This window comes from Maylandia zebra, linkage group LG12 (assembly GCF_041146795.1).
Source record: "Maylandia zebra isolate NMK-2024a linkage group LG12, Mzebra_GT3a, whole genome shotgun sequence".
NCBI classification, from domain to species: Eukaryota; Metazoa; Chordata; class Actinopteri; order Cichliformes; family Cichlidae; genus Maylandia; species Maylandia zebra.
In genome coordinates, this window is record NC_135178.1 from 29,788,149 (window position 1) to 29,809,317 (window position 21,169).

Below are 21,169 nucleotides of genomic sequence, written 5' to 3' on the forward strand. Positions count from 1 at the left end.
AAACAAGCAAATAAACAGAGCAACATAATAAACACAACACCACCGCATTAATCTAGCTAAGTGTAAACAGCAGTAAATACTAAATATTGAATGTTGTGGTGCAGCACCCAGGACCGACAGCGCACAATGTGCTTTGAGGTAGCAGCCAAGAAAGGTGTAGTTTATGTCTATGGACAGTGAACATCTGTGTGCACACCTGTGTGAATCAGCGCGCTTGTATTCAAAAGGTTTCCCCATTGCAGGTTATTGTTAAATTTTCCACAACACTTGCAAATCTATCAGTCACACACATTTATACTCAGATGAATGCATCAGAGAGCAACTTGGGGTTAGTATCTTGCCAAAGGATATTTAACATACAGCCTGGAGCAGCCAGGGAACAAACTGTCTGATCAGTAGATGACCTGCTCTACCTCCTTAGTTACAGCCACTCCATGAGCTTGAGCTCAATTAATTTTAGTATTCATGACTCATTTACTTTACTTGTCATGTTCAACCAGAAAAATGCTAACAATAATGAAAGATTTATCACTCAGTGACATACACTGACACCCAAAGGGTACATGTGGTCCATAACTGTAGACCTGTAGGTGACCATAGCGTACACTACTATTTTCTGTCTGGAACTGATCCTCACTGAGGATGGATCAGTGTTCCTCAAAATAAATAAACTTTAACACGTTATTTAATCTCGGATTCTTGCAAAATGTTCGACGAGGACCAACTGAAAACCAAAATACAAGAGAGTTGAGACAGTAAGCGCACGGAAATAACCGTTAATCGAAGCAACGTTGCCCTCTAGTGGTTAAATATATTTACTGCGGGGGCTGTAAACACGGAAGTTCCTGTTTCCGTCCATTTCCTATACAAATTGCTCGTGCGTTTTGTCCCCTTTTATTGTGATGGTGGTGTAACACAGTCAGTAGTTTAAAAATGTGCACCAGAAGTGTTTGATAAAGAAAAAATAGGCGGTATGTTTTCATAACTCACAGCTGGAATATAAGCATGAGCTGCAGACATGACAGGATACCCTGAATTTTAAGCGTCTTTATCAGGTCTTAGACTCAGAGTTACAGCCACAGCTGTAAGTGAAATGACCTAAACTGACACCTCAGCTTAGTGAACCTTTCCTTCGTTTTCTCCCAGCATGCAATTCCCCCCTTTCTGTGTTTCACTTTCATTTTTCAATGATTTCTGCTGAAGCTGCGTGCAGGAGACGAAGCGGTAAGTTAGCAATTTTTTACATATAGCTCACATAATTTATAAAATAATGAGAATATAAGATAAGATGCTTTATGGCTTCTGAAAATCTGAGTCATTTTGACTGCATTGTAATGCATGATTATACAACGAATCCATTTGTGTGAAATCGAAAGTAATGCTTTTCCCGGTCCTTTGTCATGTGTCATAAAGTACCATGAGAAGCAGTAGTTTGTTTGACAGTCCAGCTATCCTGAGATGTTCGGTGTTTGCTGTGTGACACTACAAGTAAGCGGAGAAATATTGCATTTAGTTTTCTGTGTTTGTATTTCAGGTCCCGCCTCTGTTGTCACCATGTTAGTGGCTCCTCTCCTGCTGGTGCTGTTCGTTCCCTTTTCTCCCTCATCTGGAGCACAGTTACCAAATCAAGCCAAGGCCAAAGACCTCCCTATTGCCACCAATGGTCAGCCCTTCCCCTGGGACCGCATGAGACTTCCCACAACCGTCACTCCACTCCACTATGACCTGGCCATACACCCCAATCTGACCACCCTGGACTTCACTGGCGTTGTTCGTATTGAGCTTGATGTGCATGAAGACACCAACACTGTCATTCTCCATGCCAAGCAAATGCAGATATCCGATGTGTTCCTCTTGGCACCTGAAGGCATTAAGCGCCTTAAGGTGTTGGAGTATCCTCGCTTCCATCAGCTAGCCTTGCTGTCAGACTCGGTGCTCATCAAAGGTAGGAAGTATGAAGTTCATCTGGCATTTGCTGCCAACCTGTCTGACAGTTTCCATGGTTTCTACAAGGGAAGCTACCGCACCAGCAGCGGGGAGGTCAGGTAAGGCCACGAGGCATTTTGAATGTTCTCTGTGTTTATTTTACTAATAATACTAAATTTCTCTTTTGACAAATAACTAAAATAACTGAAGAACGTCAGAGAAAAAAATGAATGGCATCCTTGTTCACCTCCATTTTATTGGCTGTTATCGGATACTGAAGTAAAATCTTCCTTTTTGCAACAGAGAACAAAGAGTTTATTGTAAATGTAGTGCAACTTTGGAATTGGCTATAAAATCAGTGCAAGTAAAAGCTTAAAGTTCACCAAAAAAAGATTATTTAGTGCTGAAAGCTCCTAATCACACCAGCTTTAATCCACTTTCACTTTGTGCTTAATTACATTTTCAGAGTCCTGGCGTCCACGCAGTTTGAAGCGACTTTTGCTCGTGGAGCCTTCCCCTGTTTTGACGAACCCGCCTTCAAAGCCAACTTCACCATACGAATTATTCGAGAGCCACGCCACATAGCCATATCCAACATGCCAATGGTAAATGTAGACTGACCAGTCCCAGTTTACTTTAAGCATAAATGAGTAATTACCAGAAATATGGATTTATTAAAAAGAACAAAATAGCAACATGCTTATATACATATGACTATATATGCACATCTGCAATATTATGGACCTCTCCTTTCTTTTCTTAATTATTAAAACACACCTGTGTTTCTCAGGTTAAAACTGTGGAGTTGCCAGGTGGTTTGCTTGAGGATCACTTTGACACCACTGTGAAAATGAGCACTTACCTGGTTGCCTACATTGTGTCGGACTTCAAGTCTGTGAGCAAGACGACCCAGCATGGTGTCAAGGTGAGATGCACACCAGATGCTTCTTATTAAAAAGACTTTTTTTAGTCAGCAGTTTGACTAAAATACTTTGCATAGGTACTGTATACATCTCCACGGTGTGAAGCATATCAGACGTGTCATCTAATGACTGTTGTACTAACTGAGAAAACTTGCTTGTTCTTTGTTCTTTACTGTGATTCCCTTCAGATTTCAATCTATGCTGTCCCTGAGAAGATCGACCAGACAGCCTTTGCACTGGATGCTGCTGTCAAGCTGCTGGACTTCTATGATGACTATTTTGACATTCCTTACCCACTTCCCAAACAGGGTCAGTGGAAATCACATTGTGTTTCCATGTTAAGAGACAGACACTGGTGTAGCAGTTGTTATTTTGTAACATATTACAACAGCAAGAAAAGACTTGATGAGTCATAAGTCTCTGTCTGCTTCTGATCCTTTACTCGCCTGTGTGGAAACTGTGCTTTGTGCACACATTCAGGATCACATGATACCTCATATCTCAACGCTTTGACAGGACAAATATGTAAATTTAGGTGTAGACTGCTCTGTAGATGTATCAGAGGAGAACGTAAGCCATACCTAGTCGAACCGTGAGGTGACATGACTGTACCACATTATTTGTGACTGTGTTCCCTCTGCAGACCTGGCAGCTATTCCTGACTTCCAGTCAGGTGCGATGGAGAACTGGGGACTGACCACCTACAGAGAGACCGGCCTCCTCTTTGACCCTGAAAAGTCATCAGCTTCAGACAAGCTGGGCATCACCAAGGTCATCGCCCATGAACTTGCGCACCAGGTAGCTGCACTGATTCTGTTTGTTTTAAGTTAAAAGTAAAGCATTAGGGGATGGCTAGGCTGTGCAGACAACCCATGTGCTATAAGGCTAATCCAGAGGTCTGGGTTTGAATCAGTGCCGAGGCCATTTACTGCATGTCTTCACCTGGTCTTTCTCCCAGCTTTGTCTTTTCTCTTCAATGTTCTGTCACAATAAAGGCTTAAAATCTAAAAAATAAATAAAAAATAAACTCATTCGTGTCAAAGTTCATCAGTCTGTACCAAGTTTTCCAAGTCAGAGCTTTACAAAGAAAATTTGCTTAAATTTATTGTCAGTATGATTGAGCGTAGCATGTGCAGTAGATACAGGTTTGTTTGACTTTTCAGTCGTTAGTACAGTATAACAACACTAAAGGTGAAAGAGCATGTTTAATGCTGTTCTTGCATGTTTTCCTACCTGTCCAGTGGTTTGGAAACCTGGTGACGATGGAGTGGTGGAATGACTTGTGGCTCAATGAAGGTTTCGCCAAGTTCATGGAGTTTGTTTCTCTCGACATCACGTACCCAGAACTTCATGTGGTGAGACTTTGAAACTCTATTTAAAACTGACTGATCCCAGGTCCTATTGGAACATACAGATCAGTTAAAATGATTTACTAAAAACCAGAAGGACATTAAAGTCACAGTCTCATAGTTTTAGTAGTGTACATTAGCTGAACAACTCCTATGTTTTGCTGGATAAGGCTACAAAGATGTGCATAAACATGATTCCATCCTCTCATTCTTCCAGGATGATTTCTTCCTGGCAAAATGTTTTGAGGCTATGGAAGTAGACTCCCTCAGCTCTTCCCACCCAGTCTCCACCCCTGTGGAAAATCCCACACAGATCCAGGAGATGTTCGACGATGTGTCATATGACAAGGTTAACCTCGGCTGTTACATTCTGTTTCATGTTTCTGTACTTGTGTAGGATATTGAAACTAACAATCGTCTCAGTATTTCATCATCATGTAAAATCTGTTAATATTTGACATAAATTCCCAAAGCTGAACCCACACTGTGCAGTTGAATCAAAACACTGAAGGACTTATCTACGTTTCATATTGTTCCTTTTTTTAGAAGCATGTATGTATTTTGTTTTCAGGGTGCATGCATTCTGAATATGTTGCGGGACTTCCTCACTCCTGAGGCTTTTGAGATTGGCATCGTCCGATACCTGAAGCGCTACAGCTACCAAAACACTGTGAACAGCCACCTGTGGGAGAGCCTGACCAATGTGAGTGATGTGTGAGCGGTCTCTCTTTTAGAGGACTGATTTTTCATCAGTCATTTTTCTTCTTATGTAACTGTGAATGCTGAATGTGGCTCATCGTGATACGCGTCTCTGTTAAATGTGCTTCAGATCTGCAGCTCACATGATCTGGATGAAGGTCGCCTGAAACACACAGAATTCTGCTCTAAACGCAAAACTCAGTCCGGAGCCTCGGTAAGTTGTCGTTTGATGCTTGGTAGCAAACTTGTTCAACAAAGCTCTCTGATTGTGAGCATATTTTAGCAATTACAATAAACTCCTGTGACGTTGTTGTATTTATACAACATTATGTTTGTCTGTATATACAGAAGTGGTACTCTGGTGATGAGCTAGACGTCAGGGCCATCATGGACACCTGGACTCTGCAGGAAGGCTTCCCACTGGTCACGGTGGAGGTCAGAGGTCGGGAGGTCAGGCTCAGTCAGGAGCGTTACTTGAAGACAGACGACCCCTCCCCGAGTGAAGGGTATGCTGTCAGGAGCGTTTTCTGTTACAATGCAAGTTTACAGCATTAAGCTGTCTTCAGCCTGGAGCGTGCGGGAAGCAGGGTGCAATATTTAAACTGTAGTTTACTGAACAGTTCCTGTAACTGTGTAGCTGTCTTTGAAGCTTACAGTGAAAAATCATCACTTTCATTTCTCCAGCCAATAATAGTCTTATGTTTTTACCCCTCAGCTGTAAAAGGTTGATGGGGCGGTGTGGACAACTAAGTTTGTGAATGTGATAAATCGAGAATGAGGAGACGTTGGAGCTTTCAATTGATAACATAAGTGTATCTACTAAGAATATTGGACAACTTAATATCTCAGTGACCTCAACTTAAAGGTCAAAGGTCAGAGATCCAATTTTCCCAAAGTATTGTGAATGTGATAACTGAAGAATACAGTAGTGTAGGATTTTAAAATTGATACCATAGTTGCATCTACTAAAAATCTCGGATGAGTTCTATTCTCAGTGACCTTGATTTCAAGGTCAGTGACCTCTGACCTTGAACTCACGGTCAAGACTTGAACTTGACCTAAAAATGAAAGGTCAGAGGTCAGGTTTTCTGAAACTCTTGTGAGTGCAATAACTTGGCAATGTAGGATTTTGAAATTGATACCATAGGGGTGTCTGCTATGAGGCAGAGGGATCACCCTGGCGGTCTCCAGTATTTTTATTGTCATAATAAACAGTTTGACAGTTGCTTATCTTGATTTAATCATGATTAAACAAAGACATTACCTTTTAATTAATCATTATTTTGTGTGTCTAGATTCCTGTGGCAGATCCCGCTGACGTACAAGACCAGTGCCTCCAACACCGTCCACCGCTTTCTGCTTAAGACAAAGACTGGTGAGTACTTGATGACATTGAGCCTTGGTTTTCTTTTAAACGGCAATATTCATTTAAATTTCACGAGTCATCATCACTTGAAAGCTTCTCTTTACTCTTCTGTCTTGTTCAGATGTCCTGTTCCTGCCAGAAGAGGTAGACTGGGTGAAGTTCAACGTGGACATGAGTGGTTACTACATGGTTCATTATGCAGGCGAGGGGTGGAACTCTATTATCAAGCTGTTGCAACACAGTCACACAGCCCTGAGCGGTAATGACCGTGCCAACCTCATCCACAATGTCTTCCAGCTTGTCAGGTCTGTTTAAACATTGCATATTAACACCAAAATTAGCTGTCTATCCTTTGGTATCTAGTTTAAGTGAAGCAGTCTGATATATTGAGCTTTGCAGGAAAACAAAGTATTATACATTCCACATACATTGCTTTTTCCCTACTCTTTGTTCTAAAGCCAAGAATTTTGAAATATATCAGCTAAAATTATGTTTAGATCCAAGCACACAGTATGCTAGAAAGGAGAAAAGGGGAGCAGGATGTTTACCTGACATCTGTCTTGCAGTATAGAGAAGGTGAGGCTCGACACGGCTTTGGAGCTGTCGCTTTACCTGTCCAGAGAGACCAAGATCATGGCTGTGACTCAGGGCTTTGGAGAGCTTGTGCCGCTTTACAAACTGATGGAAAAGAGAGACATGAAGGTGCTGGAGAACCAGATGAAGGTTAGTTTGCTGGCACATTATACCAACATATGTGACTCAGTGACATAGTGCGACCAAGCTCAACAAAGCACAGGCCCAATTAGGGAAAACAAGAATAACCTTTGCCTTTACAGTAGTTTAAGGTAAAACTATACATTCACCCATCTGAATTATTGACTTCAGGTGTTCCACGCATATCAACCACTGGACTGAAAAAGAATAAAAAGGCTTTGACTTTGCACATGTTTTATAAGCCAAGTGCCCCAGAGTGCAATATGATATGAAATATTATGATAAAATTTATTGTCCAGTCTGGGAAATTTGTCATGGACTCAGGTACTCAAGATAAGTTATCTTGAGTACCTGAGTCACGAAACAAAAGTACTGTCCCAAAATCAGTGTAATGAAAGATTCATTTTGTATATAATTTAGTTTATAATGTGAAATGTCTAAGAAGCAGGGTTCACACTATATATAATTTCAGTTTGTTAGAATTTTACAATGGATGTGAAAAGAGAAGGTTTACAAGATGGTAGTGATGTTGGGAGACAGTGATACTTATTAAAGAGACAGGAGGCGGAGATGAAGAATGGACCGTTTTAGAAATTTCACTTCTTAACTCAAGCAGTTTGGACACAAGGATAGAAAGGTAAGGCTGAGGTGGTTTGGACACGAGCAGAGACGGTATAGTGGATATGTTGGAGAGAAGATGCTGAAGCTGCCCTGCAGAAAGAAAGAGGAAGACCACAGAGAAGATTCATGGATATAGTTAAGCAGGACATGCAGAGGGTTGGTGTGACAGAGGAGGATGCTAGGGAACGCACGAGATGGCGGCAGATGGTGTGCTGTGCTAAACCTTAAAGAAAGCAGCTGATTTCTGTCTAGTCTTGTCTAATCTATACTCATAAATACAGAAATGTGAAAAAGTGAGCAAAAACAAAGTCATGCTTTTGATTTATTAGTGACAAAATATCATATTTAATATCTGTTAAGAGCTATTTCGCTTCTTAATTCTTTTTATTTATGTCTCCACATTATTAAGATGAATTTGTAGTGATAATTTTCTATTTCAGAAATGACTAAAATAATTAATATTCTGTTAAAAAATTGAAGGTAAGGTAAGGACCAGGAAAACCCTGATACAAAGGTATCACTTTGCTAGTATACCCCTGAAGTCATTCGCTAGTCTTACTGCATACACTAAAAGCAGTGAATCTATGGTACCTTAAATGCATTTTCCTGTTATTTTCAACCATGTCCATTGTGATTATGCAATAAAACTCCAATTTAGAAAAACTGGTTAAATTTTTTTTTTTTTTTTTTGGTTCAAACATCGTTCGAGGGGTGCCTGACGTTCCTCTTTGCAGGAAAACAAACATACAGTATGTGGATTGTAACTGTATACTCTCTAAGGAGGATTTAATGTCTCTTTTTGTTTTTTAGAGCTATATTGTAGATTTGTTCCAGGATTTGATTGACCAGCAGGAATGGAATGACTCCGGCTCCGTGTCTCAGCGAGTGTTGAGAAGTTACCTGCTGCTGTTTTCCTGTGTCAGGAACTATGCTCCCTGTGTGACCAAAGCCACCCAGCTCTTTAACCAGTGGAAGGACTCTGATGGCACCATGAGGTTTGGAGTCATAGTCAACAATAGCACAAGAAAATCTGATTTTACTATGTATATACATCTGAACTGAAAGCCTCCTTGTTTTTGTTTTTTTAGCCTTCCTGTTGATATCACCATGGCTGTGTTTGTGATTGGAGCTCGAACACCAGAGGGCTGGGATTTCCTCTTTGAGAAGTACCGCCATTCGCTGCAAATGTCGGTCAAGAGCCGCATGAAGACTGCCATGGCTGTTAGCCCACTGCAGGACAAGCTCAAGTGGTGTGTAGATTATGGGAACTGGGACACATCAGTATTTCTTAGCTAAAGCTAAGGGGATATAATTACCCCTGCTCTCCCTTTACTGTTCCCTTTGTGTCTGCAGGATGATGGAGCAGAGCCTCATCGGTGAGATAATGAAGACTCAGGACCTCCCAGACGTAGTCGTCTCTGTCAGCAAGAACCCCCATGGCTACCAGCTGGCCTGGGACTTCCTCAGAGCCAACTGGCACACTATGATCAAGAAGTCAGTCAGCCCATCACACACATGTTTTATCATCCACAATACACCATCAGCCTTAAATCCTCAGTCTTGTCAGTTTTGCACATATTGATACTTTTGTTTAGCCAGGAGAGAGCACCGCCTTTGCCAAGAGTATTAAAATTGGCAGAATAGCCTATAGTATAAACTTTATTTGTATACAGAAAATGTTGTTTGTTTTTTATTTATATATTGATATGAAGTTATTCCCTAACAAAATAGGGAATTCTATCACTGGTTAAAAAAATTTGAACTTTGGTGTTTGTTTGCTTTGATGTCACAGGTTTGACCTCGGCTCCAGCACTATATCATACTTGGTAACTGGGGTAACTAACCAGTACTCTACTAGAGAGATGCTAGATGAGGTAAGTATGGCTGCATTTCGATCAGAAGGCATGTCCGTATTTCGGATAACAAGAATATTGCCTGGATCTAAATATTAAGGACGCTGCATCTAGAATGTCGATCAAAGTCTTCCTCCTTTACACCGACTCAGGTACGAAGCTTCTTCGGCTCCCTGACAGAGGAGACGGGCTCAGAGATGAGGTGCATCCAGCAGGCCTACGAGACCATTGAGGATAACATCCGCTGGATGGACAAAAATCTTCCTCTTCTGCAGGCTTGGCTGGACAAGCGCAACCGACGAGTGTCTCATGAGGATTTATAGCTTCAGGAAGGTTAAAATAATGAATAGTGAATAATTACAAACAGAAACAAATCTGTGTAAACTCAAACCACAAAATAGATGAAGTTGATCACAATGACGGTTGTTTTTCAGCTCAAGTTTGTCTATAATAGCAGTAAGTCCTGACTTAAATTGGATTTTTTTTGTGTCAAAATCACTTTAAATCTCTACCCAGTCCCACAAGTTTACAAAAAAATGAGCTTGCTTTGGGAAAGATTGTGGGTCATTATAAGTATTATTTAATACCCTGAAACTGACTGACCACACTAGTGAGTTTTTTAATTACACTTGTTTAAACTACAGCCTAAAAAAATGTTAAACAGGTGCATTTCAGATCCAAACAAAACTAATGAACCATTCTAAGAACGTCCTAAAAGTCAGCTCGCTCTCCAGTCCAGCTGCATTTAACCCTCTGTGACCAGGTTTGCTTCAGTTTGCTTCAGCATCTCTCCCTCTCTCTCTCCCTCCCTCCCTCCTTCTCCCTCAATCTGCTGATGTGTGTTTGTGTTTTCCTCTCAGTTTCCAGCACACCTGCTTTCCAAAAAGTTTCACAATGAAGTTGATTTTACAGTTTATATGGGCTAATGGGAGACTTTTTTTTGCATGGAAACCAATCATACAGGAGTCCAACTAAATCACATGTGAGATCTGGGGCCTAACTCTTAAAGTGAGCACAGACACAATATGTTTAACCATTCATTCAACAGTGTAAGTGTGCCAGGGAATGTTACACAATGATCAAACCGGTCAAACCGTGCACAGGCATGGTGCAAAACAACATGTGAGCACACTAACATAACAGTCCTCAGTAAGGGGAAAAGCAGCCTTAGCATATAACATAATTATTAAATGAACCTATTTGTTGTTTGTAATAGTCTCCTTTTTTCTGAAGAAAAGAGCTTGTTTTTTTCCACAGAGATGTTTGTGTGTGCTGAGTATGTCTTTGTGCAAGTGTGTATGTTTAACTGTGAAGTTTAAATTCTGTTTTGGCTGGATGAAGTCACAGTTGTTGCTTTTTAACAGTAAATGTTGAATTCTGCTTCAGTGCGAAGCAGCATAAAGATTATACGATGTGATATAAATAGTGCAAAAGAAATGCACTGAATGTCTGACTTAAGTTTTTTTGATGAAAAAAAACCTAAAAATGTGGGCATGTCTGCGAGTGAATGCTGCAAAACCAATGAAACAGACAATGTAGTGCGCTGCGCTTAATATATTTTTACAGTTTATTGGTTGTCGTTAAAAGATTAGATTACACTTCTGTACGTTTATATTTTTCCACAGTTTGGGTAAATTTTAATACTGAGGAGCTAAACATGGATTCCAGCGGCGCTGGTGTGTGTTTTGGTACAGTTTATTTAAATGAGTAAGCTCGGCAAGACAAAAAGCACTGTAAGAAAAAATGTTTTATGTGTGTGTGTGTGTGTTTTGTTTTCTTTTTGGTTTATTGAACAGAGTAGCATATTTCCATTTTTATGCTCCTGTTACTAAAACCGTTGTTGAAAATGTAAAGATGTGTGTTGGTTTGATTAAACGTTGGACAAATAAAGTTTTTCTTTTGAACTATAATGCATTTTTTCTAACAGCATAGTGTTCTAATTATATTAGTAGTTTGATAAGGGTTATATGTTCGGTCCCTGTGAGTTTTATGGATATAACCTTTGTATCTCCTCATCCCTCTGATCAGCAGGTGTTCTTCCAGTTTGGGAGTGTTTCCTGTTGAATTTTGGGCTTTCTTCTCAGACACACAACAAAAAGATTTTATAAATTAGGATCAGCGGTGTATTAATCCTGCCTATAATAACAGCTAATATTGCTGCTCTGAAAGACTCACACAACAGTGAGTCTTTATAGAAGTGTAAAATAAATGGTTGGAATAAACCTTTTAACAAGACTCGTCATGACACAACACCTGAATGCATAGTGAAGGAAAAATCTGATGTTATTAAGCTAAGTGTGTCCAGATTAATTACAAATTGTTACATATTTTAATATACCTTAAAATGACGACTAATGAATCATCAGATTTAACTTCTCTTGCCCAGAGGTGACAGGAAACACGATACTATTATAAAAATGTTTTATTCCACTACTTTCCTTACTTTCATTTTTTCTTAGCCAGTAAATTTCAGCTAAGAACTTGTAGATAAACGTGTCTCTTTCTCTTTTAAACTTCTAATGCTGCCATAAATTCTTTGGAGGGACCTTTAGCACATACTAATAAAAGATACTGATCAACTGACAAAACAGAAATTCATAGAAGTCTGCTTATAACGGGTAGGCAACCTTTCTGATGACGAGTGCCATTTAAAATTTCCTCAGAAGTCAGTGTGCCATATGATTGCATTAGCAATAAATCTAATAACGCTCTATATTAGGAGTCGGCAACCCTGGGCACGCGTGCCACAGTTGGCACGCGAAGGGTTAAGTGATGGCACGACCATAGCTGGACTGGCCATCGGGCATACCTGGCATTTGGTCGGTGGCCGATGATTTTTTTTTTTTGTAACGGTATATAATGAAAGTGGTGGATTGGCCAGATGCTGGTCGGTGTGTAAAAAACGAACTCAGTTGTTTGGTGGTGGCTATGGCGAAGCTTCCACAGATTCATTAACATTAATAAGTGGTGGATGCCAGCAGGTGGATGAGAGAAAGGGGAGGCAAGAGGAGAGACCCGAGGCAGCCGCCGGTCCGAGTGTCAGGTGAACTGAACTTCAGGTAAGAAGTTATGACCTGCAGTCTACCTGGGTCAGATATAAACCAACTTTAGGTGCAGTTTATTTTCGTTGTGCAGTTACAATAACTGTACTGCTAGCATGACGGAGAGTCTATACAGCTGGGTGGGTGCTATGATGTTACTGATAGTGAACTTTATTTTATTCATAAGGTTACTTAGTAGAGTTGCCAACCATCCCGTAAAAAGACGGAATCGTCCCGGACTTCAGCTACAATGAAAAAGACATAAAGCTGGAGCTGCACAGCTGCCTCTTCTCTCATTCTCTCCCCTCTCTCTCCTGTTTCTACTTCAATCATGAAACTGATCAATGATCAGCTGATCGGCTTTTCTCTCTTGTTTGTTTATCGCCCACTTTGTGCCAGAAAGAGGAAACCGCCGGATGTCGCGCTAAACTACAGCAGAATGTTTAAGCTTGATCAGCTGTTGTTAGAGTTTATTTAATATTTCGTAGCTGATGTTTGCTGGAGCCACAGCTGTAAAATCTGCTGGTCATGATATCGGTCTGGATATGTGGTGAGAGGGAAACATGCAGATGAAACCAGGAGATGTCCTTACTGAATCATCAGAGCTGAACAGGTGATGGAGAAACAGGTTTACCTTTTAGGTGACATGAATGAGTTGAAGGGTTGGGTTGAATATTAACAAACATGCCATATTAGCCCAGTTTATTTCTCTTATCAGTGGTTCTATATATTGTGTAACTGTTCATATAGAGCGTTATTAGATTTATTGCTAATGCATATGGCACAATGACCTCTGAGATAATTTTAAATGGCACTCGTCATCAGGAAGGTTGCCTACCCCTGTTCTATATGAACAGTTACACAATATATAGAACCACTTTATAGAATTATATTTGTTCGCAGATGTTGGCAGCTATCAGCGAATAGTTATCAGCTGTTTTGAAACAAAAAACAGACACTTTTTATCCATAACAAGAACTCCACAACAGCAAATGAACTGTACGACAGAAAATACAAATCCTATTTATGGTCTCCTCACAACAATGATAAGAGAAATAAACTGGGCTAATATGGCATGTTTGTTAATATTCAACCCAGCCCTTCAACTCATTCATGTCACCTAAAACCTGTTCAGCTCTGATGATTCAGTAAGGACATCTGGTTTCATCTGCATGTTTCCCTCTCACCAGATAACCAAACCGACATCATGACCAGCAGGTTTTACAGCTGTGGCTCCAGCAAACATCAGCTACTAGAAAGAAATATTAAATAAATTTTAACAACAGCTGATCAAGCTTAAACATGCTGCTGTTGTTTAGCACGACATCCGGCGGTTTCCTCTTTCTGGCCAAAGTGGGCGATAAACAAACAAGAGAGAAAAGCCGATCAGCTGATCATTGATCAGTTTCATGATTGAAGTAGCAACAGGAGAGAGAGGGGAGAGAATGAGAGAAGAGGCAGCTGTGCAGCTCCAGCTTTATGTCTTTTTCATTGTAGCTGAAGTCCGGGACGATTCCGTCTTTTTACAGGACGGTTGGAAACTCTACTAAGTAACCTTATGAATAAAATAAAGTTCACTATCAGTAACTTCATAGCACCCACCCAGCTGTATAGACTCTCTGTCATGCTAGCTAGCACACAGTACAGTTATTGTAACTGACTGTAAAAAGTCAGCACAACGAAAATAAACTGCACCTAAAGTTGGTTTATATCTGACCCAGGTAGACTGCAGGTCATAACTTCTTACCTGAAGTTCAGTTCACCTGACACTCGGACCGGCGGCTGCCTCGGGTCTCTCCTCTTGCCTCCCCTTTCTCTCATCCGCCTGCTGGCATCCACCACTTATTAATGTTAAGGAATCTGTGGAAGCTTCGCCATAGCCACCACCAAACAACTGAGTTCGTTTTTTACACACCGACCAGCATCTGGCCAATCCACCACTTTCATTATATACCATTACAAAAAGAAAAAAAAAAAATCATCGGCCACCGACCAAATGCCAGGTATGCCCGATGGCCAGTCCAGCTATGGTCGTGCCATCACTTAACCCTTCGCGTGACGACTGTGGCACGCGTGCCCAGGGTTGCCGACCCCTGGCTTTTATTAACAGATATAAGTTTTTGTTGTGTGTGTGTGTGTGTGTGTGTGTGTGTGTGTGTGTGTGTGTGTGTGTGTGTGTGTGTGTGTGTGTGTGTGTGTGTGTAAGATGTGCAGAGGTGAAAAACCCTGGTAACAATTAAGAATACTACAATTCTCAGTGTATTTCAGGTGCTATTAAACGTGCCTTCTTTGCACTCGCCCCCATGCTTGAACACACTGTACACACCGCCTCTTATCAGGACACTCATAATAAAACTGCACTCTGCTCCAGTGAGTTTTCCCTCCCAGTCTCATACGTGAGAGAACTTGTGGCTGGATCGAAGGTAAGAGCACAGAGCTGGATTTTTTTTCTTCTGATTCCTTGTTTTGACTATTCTGCTCAGTTACAGGAAGCTGATAAAACTGAATCTAATAACAAAAATCTGAAAATACTAGAAGCTGTTTGTTTTAGAAGCGCAGACTAGGCCGCTTTCCCGCTGTGCTTACCGATCATGTGCTCACCTCGCCTACTTCTCATGTGATTGTTTTAGGTTCTCTTGTTCGCTTTTGTTTAATAATTTATTTAAAAAAAAAAAACTTTTAATGCTAAATCACCTTAGTACGGGCAGAGTTTTTGTGGCTTTACTATCACAGTTTCATTATGTTGAAAATCTTGTAATCTGTTGCCCTCCCAGCATTTTACATTTAAGAAAATAAAAATATAATTTTGGGAAAACCCTAACTTTGGCAACTGAGCCAGCCTTAAAAGGCATGTTTAACACAGTGACCTACTTTTCTCAATTCAAGGCTGCGAATCAGTTAAACAGACCTTTCTTATTGTGGACACCTTGATTTGATTTGTGGCTTGGTGCAGCAGCTGTATTAGTATCTTGTGTTTTTAAGCCTTTGATAATATATTTGTCTTTCCATTCCATCTGATAGTGAATGCTTAATTATTTGATAAACAGGTCTAATATTATGATTTACTCACGAAAAAGGAACTGTCACAAATTGAATTCAAGGTTTATTTGTCAGACACTTCATTCTTATAATCGTGTTGTATAAAAACCATGTTTTCTGAGTAAGTCATGGTTTATTTACTTCATTTAACATGACTCCACAAGTCAGAATTTGGTAACTTGTGGAATCACTCATCCATCTCACCTCTCTGATTCACAGTTTTGAAATCCACGCTCACTAATATGTCAACAGCCTAAAATAAGCTAAGATTTGATTTGCTATCAGGCTATGAAATTGATACCTATTTGTAATCAATTTAATATTTCAAGTCGTCACCTGATTGCTTTATGGGCATCATGGAACAAGTGCAGTCATCCCGTCTTTGCGAAATATCACTGACAGCAATAGTTAAACTAAATGACTGCAAATTATATGAGGCTACTGTAGTACAAAGTGCTGCTTTGTAAGAAATCTTCTTCCAGAACCTACCTATCCTATCTTATCTATCCTAGTACAATCAAGACAGGCAATAAAAGCTCCTTGGAGATTTCATTTTTTCTATGACAAAACATTGGGTTTAAAGTTCAAAGTGTACACATTTTCCAACTGATACGAAAAGATCTAAAAATGGAACATTTTCATTGAAAGGGTGACCACATAAGCTCGTGAAAGCAAGATCTTTACATTTTAACTGCACTGTTTTTAGATCACTGATGACAAAAAAAAATAAAAAATCTATTTATTTTCTTTTTGTTTTACATGTTTGCCTTTCAGGTTCATTCAGTGGTTTGTTACTCCACTGTCATTTTGGCCCATTAAGAATTCATCCACCAGATTTAAGGATGTTTTCGGACTACAGTGTCTTTCTACAGTAAGACCCATTTCTTTTCATTGATACTTTTCTATGATAATTACTTTCCTGTGCTGTGTGTACTATGTATTATTGGCTGAAAAAGAATCCTTTTTTTCAGTTTCTTTTATTCTATTAAAACAGCAAACTAATAAACTGGTAACATCTTCCACCACCAGGGAAGGCTGAGAGTTTTCAAACTGTGCCAGAGTTGTTAGATAACCTGTTCTCTGCTTTCTCCACATCTTCGTCTTTCTCCAAGGATCTTCCTGGGCATCCTGGGTTTTGGTCTCGCCATGATGTTCTGCACCACTATATGCAGACTATGCCATCGCCAAAGGGATGACCCTATATCACGGAGGTCTATAAGACATAGTGACCAGGGCAGGCTCCCGCAGTCCATATATTTCATTCCCTTCCCCAGGAGCATACCACAGCAGGACAGCGAAGATCAAGGTGGTGATGCCATGAGACCACCACGATACAGCACAACAGTCTACTCAGGACCCCCACCTGCCTATAATGAGGTGATTATGATTTTCTCTGCATCTCTTTCTCTTGCGCTAACAAAATAATGCACCCATATATCAGTACATTTAGGCTATTGCTAAATTATAGCTCTTTTTTTCTCTATCTTCAGCTGGAATTTAAGCCTGATGAGCTCCCACCTGCTTACAATGAACAAAGCATTTCTATGTATCCCATAACACCCCCACCGCCTCGCCCAGACATGGTTCAACCACAGGCACAGTAACAACCATAAGGAAAAATCATTATTGTGTCGAGGTTACGGACACTCACGATATTGCACTGCCTCGTGGACATAAGTAACGAGAAGTTCTAATCTTTTAAGGGTTGGTTTTATTGTTAGACTTGTTTGCTTTATTGTTTTAAGGGAGTTGATGCTGGCACGAAGAGAATCAAAGTTGCGGAAATGGAAAAGGTTTAAAGTTACAACACTGTAAACGTGTTTCTGTTTCAGCTTGTTCTCTTTGTGTTTATTAGCAGGATATCAAAGAAGTGTATCAGGTATCAGGTATTTATTACGTTTAGCGCAGAGCTAAACTGAAATACACGTTGTTTTGGTTTGCACTCAACATCTTGAGGACGAGATGCATTTTTTTTCACCACTTTTACAGACTTCATTTCAACAGACAGTAAAGGGATGGCACTCATGGCATTTACAATAACACTGTGAGAAACTGAAATGGTTGCATTTTGCTTGTTCACAATCTGTATATTTACTAAAATGGTTTAGATATTCGCTATTCATTCTTTCATCAAAATATTAGCTTTGGGTGACTATTTTGGAAAGCATGTATTCTCTGGTTGCTTTTTAAGTGATGTTCTAAACAAGCACATACAGTGAAGTACATGATATTGAAGTGTGCCTGACAAGCATGTATTTTCATATATGTATGCTGATTAACTTATGCGACTGTAATAGCACGGTTGCAGTGATGTTGTATTCATATTGTGCTAGAAGAGGCCTTTTTCACTCATGACAGGGACTGCATAGGTGTAACTCATTGTTCAGCCGTTGGTTATGGCCGAACAATCAGTTAGTGCTATTTATTACAGCTGTTCACGTACCATTCAATTACTGTTGTGATTTCTGAGAACTTGCTTTAAGACTTTAATGAAACAGTCACTTTACTTGAAATGAAATGTGTAAATAGACAAAATTCGCAAATTAATTGTTCAAATTGTTCTCAGGGAAAAAAAAGTGAATGATATTTATAGTAGCTGGTCTACTTAAAGTTCTCTGTACAGACTGAACGCTCCAACAAAGTCTGTAATATGAACCTGGAAACAGAGGTTAGAAAAAGATTTCAATGTTTAGGAAATTTTTCATGTAAATGTATGTTCATAATAATGATTGTATCACATGTACATATTGTGGATACGTTTAAATAAAGAAAAACACTAAATCAAGCTTGTCATAAATTTTAACAAAGTTGGAATAAAAGTTGAAATGTTTTACAAAGATTCACTTCGGTGCAACTTAAAACATTGAAGAATTTCCAGTTTCTTTGGCTTAAGAAACTCTTGAGGTGCTTTTGCAGCAGGTTTTTAGTCATTATCCTCTGAAGTGCCATTAAGGGTTATCCAATTAGTTTGGCAACATTTGGCTGAATCTGAGCAGTCATACAAGCCCACACCATAACATTGCCTCCATCATGTTTGACAGATGATCAGGCTCTAGACATCCAGATGGGGTCTCTGGATGTCTAGAGCCTGGATCTCCTCCATACCTGCTTCATGCCCTGGGGGGCGGGGCTATGGCTCCCCACACCCTCTAGCAGATCGTTACATGAAGGAACCTTTTGGATTCTCATGCTCACAGGTGTACACACGGGTGCTCACAGACACAAACTACACCTCTTTTGGCTGCTACCTCAAAGCACACTGTGTGCTGTCGATCTTACGTGCTGCACAATAATATTCAGTATTTAGTATTTACTGTTATATACACATAGATTCTCGCGATGATGTTTTTTATTATATTGCGCTCTTTTTTTTGTTTGTTTTCTCTTTTCTTTCTTCTCAACAGGTGATCCAGGTGATTGATGTATATGTATTTTTGTCCCCCCCTTTTGGTGTGGCCTTTATCACTGTTCCTCTTCCCCTCTGTTTTTCTTTCCCTCCCTCTCTTTCTTTCTCCCTTTCCTTTCCCCCATTCATGTCTGTCCCGTATGTAACAACTGAAAATAAAAAAAAAATAAACAATAAAAACAAAGGTCAATCAAATGGACCAATACGGCAAGGCTGGGATGGTCCACTTGGTATAGTAAATCCGTTGGACATCTTTCTTGGCCTTCAGACAATAATTCTGATGGCAAAAGAACCAAACGGGACAGGCGGGAAAATAAATAAATAAATAAACTGAATCTGAGCAGTCATACAAGCCCAGACCATAACATTGCCTCCATCGTGTTTGACAGATGATATGGTATGCTTTGAACAAAGAGCTGGTCCTTTACAACTTTTCTTGAGTGTAGCCATTAGTTTTTTGTTTTTTTGTCGTTGTAAACTTTTCAATTCAATCTTTTCATTTTCCCAACAACAACCGCCTCAAGTCACTTTATATAATAAGATAAAGATGCTACAATAACAAAGAGAAATCCCAACAATCAGATGACCTCCTATGAGCAAGCACTTGGCACAGTGGGAAGGAAAACCTTTTAACAGGAGAAAACCTCCGACAAGCTCAGGGAGCGGCTGTCAGGGGTCACGTGTGGACGCGAGGAAGAGATGACCCAAACGCAGGACTCACGGTGCAGGATCAAGGGTGTTTAGTGTAGTGAGTGGATGAACAGAACAGTAACGAACGCTGACTGGCTGGATGACTGAATGGCTGGCTGAACTGAAAACACACATGGGAACGACGGCAGTGACGACATCAATGACAAGACAATGAGCGAGTGGAAACTGAGGACTTAGATACACAGACTGATGAGAGACCGGTGAGTACACAGCTGAACTTAATCAAACTAACGACACACAGGAAAGGAACTGGCACAGCAAGACAGGAATTGTGAACGAGTGAGAAATAAACTGAACATGAACGAACTGAAAACACTGGGTCAACGACCCAAGAACCCTGACAGCGGCAGCCGTCTGCATGACCAGATGGGGGTAAGAGGAAGAAGACGGGGCAAAAGGCACAGCTTGTAAACCCACTGCATTTCTATTCATGAAGTCATCTCTTGAGAGTCTCACTCACCTCCTTGAGAACGTTTCTTGATTTTGCTAGATGTTCTGAATGGTTTTTTTTTCTAACCAAAGAAAGAATTATTCTTTATCCCACTCCTACAGTTTTTGTTAGCTCTCTGACAGGTTTATTTATTTTCAGCCTAATGATGGCTTCCTGTCACTTGCACTGACATGTCTTTGGATCTCAGTTGCAGTCAAAAACTACCACATGCACATTAAACACATTTCCAGGTTCTTTCATCTGCTTCATTTGTCACAGAATAACAGGAATGCCTCTGAAAATGGGGTTCTATGTGTAAAAATGGTTGCAATTCCTAAACAGTTATTTTTGATGAGCCCCTTGAATTACAGTTGAAAGTCTTCACATCTTGATTGTTTGATCTAAAATCCATTTGTGTGGTGTACATAGACAATGTGCCATTGTCCATATACTTATGTATCTAACTTTGCCTGACAATTGTAGTTTTTTTCACTTTTGTCAATGAATCCTTTAATACGTTACACTTATGCTTATTTTATATATAAAACTACATATCAACCACAGTCATGGTGTCTTTATGTCAGCTTTTAAAACTTCACAGCAACAACCCACTAACCTGCTGCACGAACTATTCTCTGTCAGCTTCCTGATAGCAAAATGACTAATCACAGGTGAAGCCAAAGTCCTTCTTTTATGACAGTATAATATCACATAGGGAGTGTCTCGTCAAACGATCCAATCTAACAGTGACCAAACTTAACACCAGGGGGCACTCCAAGCGTGTAGACACTCATGCTTTTTTGTTGTTGTCATCTTGTAGTTTCCAGGTCTTTCTTTACTTTGCTAAACGTACATTTATCTGTTTTGTTATAATTATATAATTTTGTTAAAAACATGGTCACAGATCTGTTAAAGGTTTATATTACTCTAATCTGGTTATTTTTACTTCCTGCACAACCACATTACATTTTGTGAATAAGTATCATACTAGAAGTATTAAATAAGCCTCTTACTATTAAAGACTTTGAAGGAAGCAGTCTCAGATTAACACCTGGAATGTGTATTGTCAAGCTCTTACAAGGTCCCCAAAA

At 40.0% G+C, this 21,169-nt stretch overlaps 2 protein-coding genes across 2 annotated transcripts; both read left to right on the top strand.

Moving 5' to 3' along the window:
- The first annotated feature begins 867 nt into the window (after positions 1 to 867).
- Positions 868 to 11,361, top strand: erap1b (endoplasmic reticulum aminopeptidase 1b). Its single transcript, XM_012918083.4, has 19 exons — positions 868 to 1,224; positions 1,535 to 2,045; positions 2,393 to 2,531; positions 2,717 to 2,851; positions 3,038 to 3,158; positions 3,493 to 3,647; positions 4,091 to 4,204; positions 4,416 to 4,547; positions 4,770 to 4,901; positions 5,028 to 5,111; positions 5,246 to 5,403; positions 6,193 to 6,272; positions 6,385 to 6,568; positions 6,830 to 6,986; positions 8,409 to 8,593; positions 8,687 to 8,848; positions 8,952 to 9,092; positions 9,391 to 9,472; positions 9,604 to 11,361. Exons 1-19 carry the CDS (start codon positions 1,188 to 1,190, stop codon positions 9,772 to 9,774), a joined length of 2,880 nt encoding a protein of 959 aa, XP_012773537.3. The 5' UTR covers positions 868 to 1,187; the 3' UTR covers positions 9,775 to 11,361.
- Positions 11,362 to 14,856: 3,495 nt separating this feature from the next.
- On the top strand, positions 14,857 to 18,300 carry LOC143421510 (uncharacterized). Its single transcript, XM_076891030.1, has 4 exons — positions 14,857 to 14,915; positions 16,306 to 16,402; positions 16,644 to 16,908; positions 17,022 to 18,300. Exons 2-4 carry the CDS (start codon positions 16,374 to 16,376, stop codon positions 17,133 to 17,135), a joined length of 408 nt encoding a protein of 135 aa, XP_076747145.1. The 5' UTR covers positions 14,857 to 14,915; positions 16,306 to 16,373; the 3' UTR covers positions 17,136 to 18,300.
- The last annotated feature ends 2,869 nt before the right edge of the window (positions 18,301 to 21,169 follow it).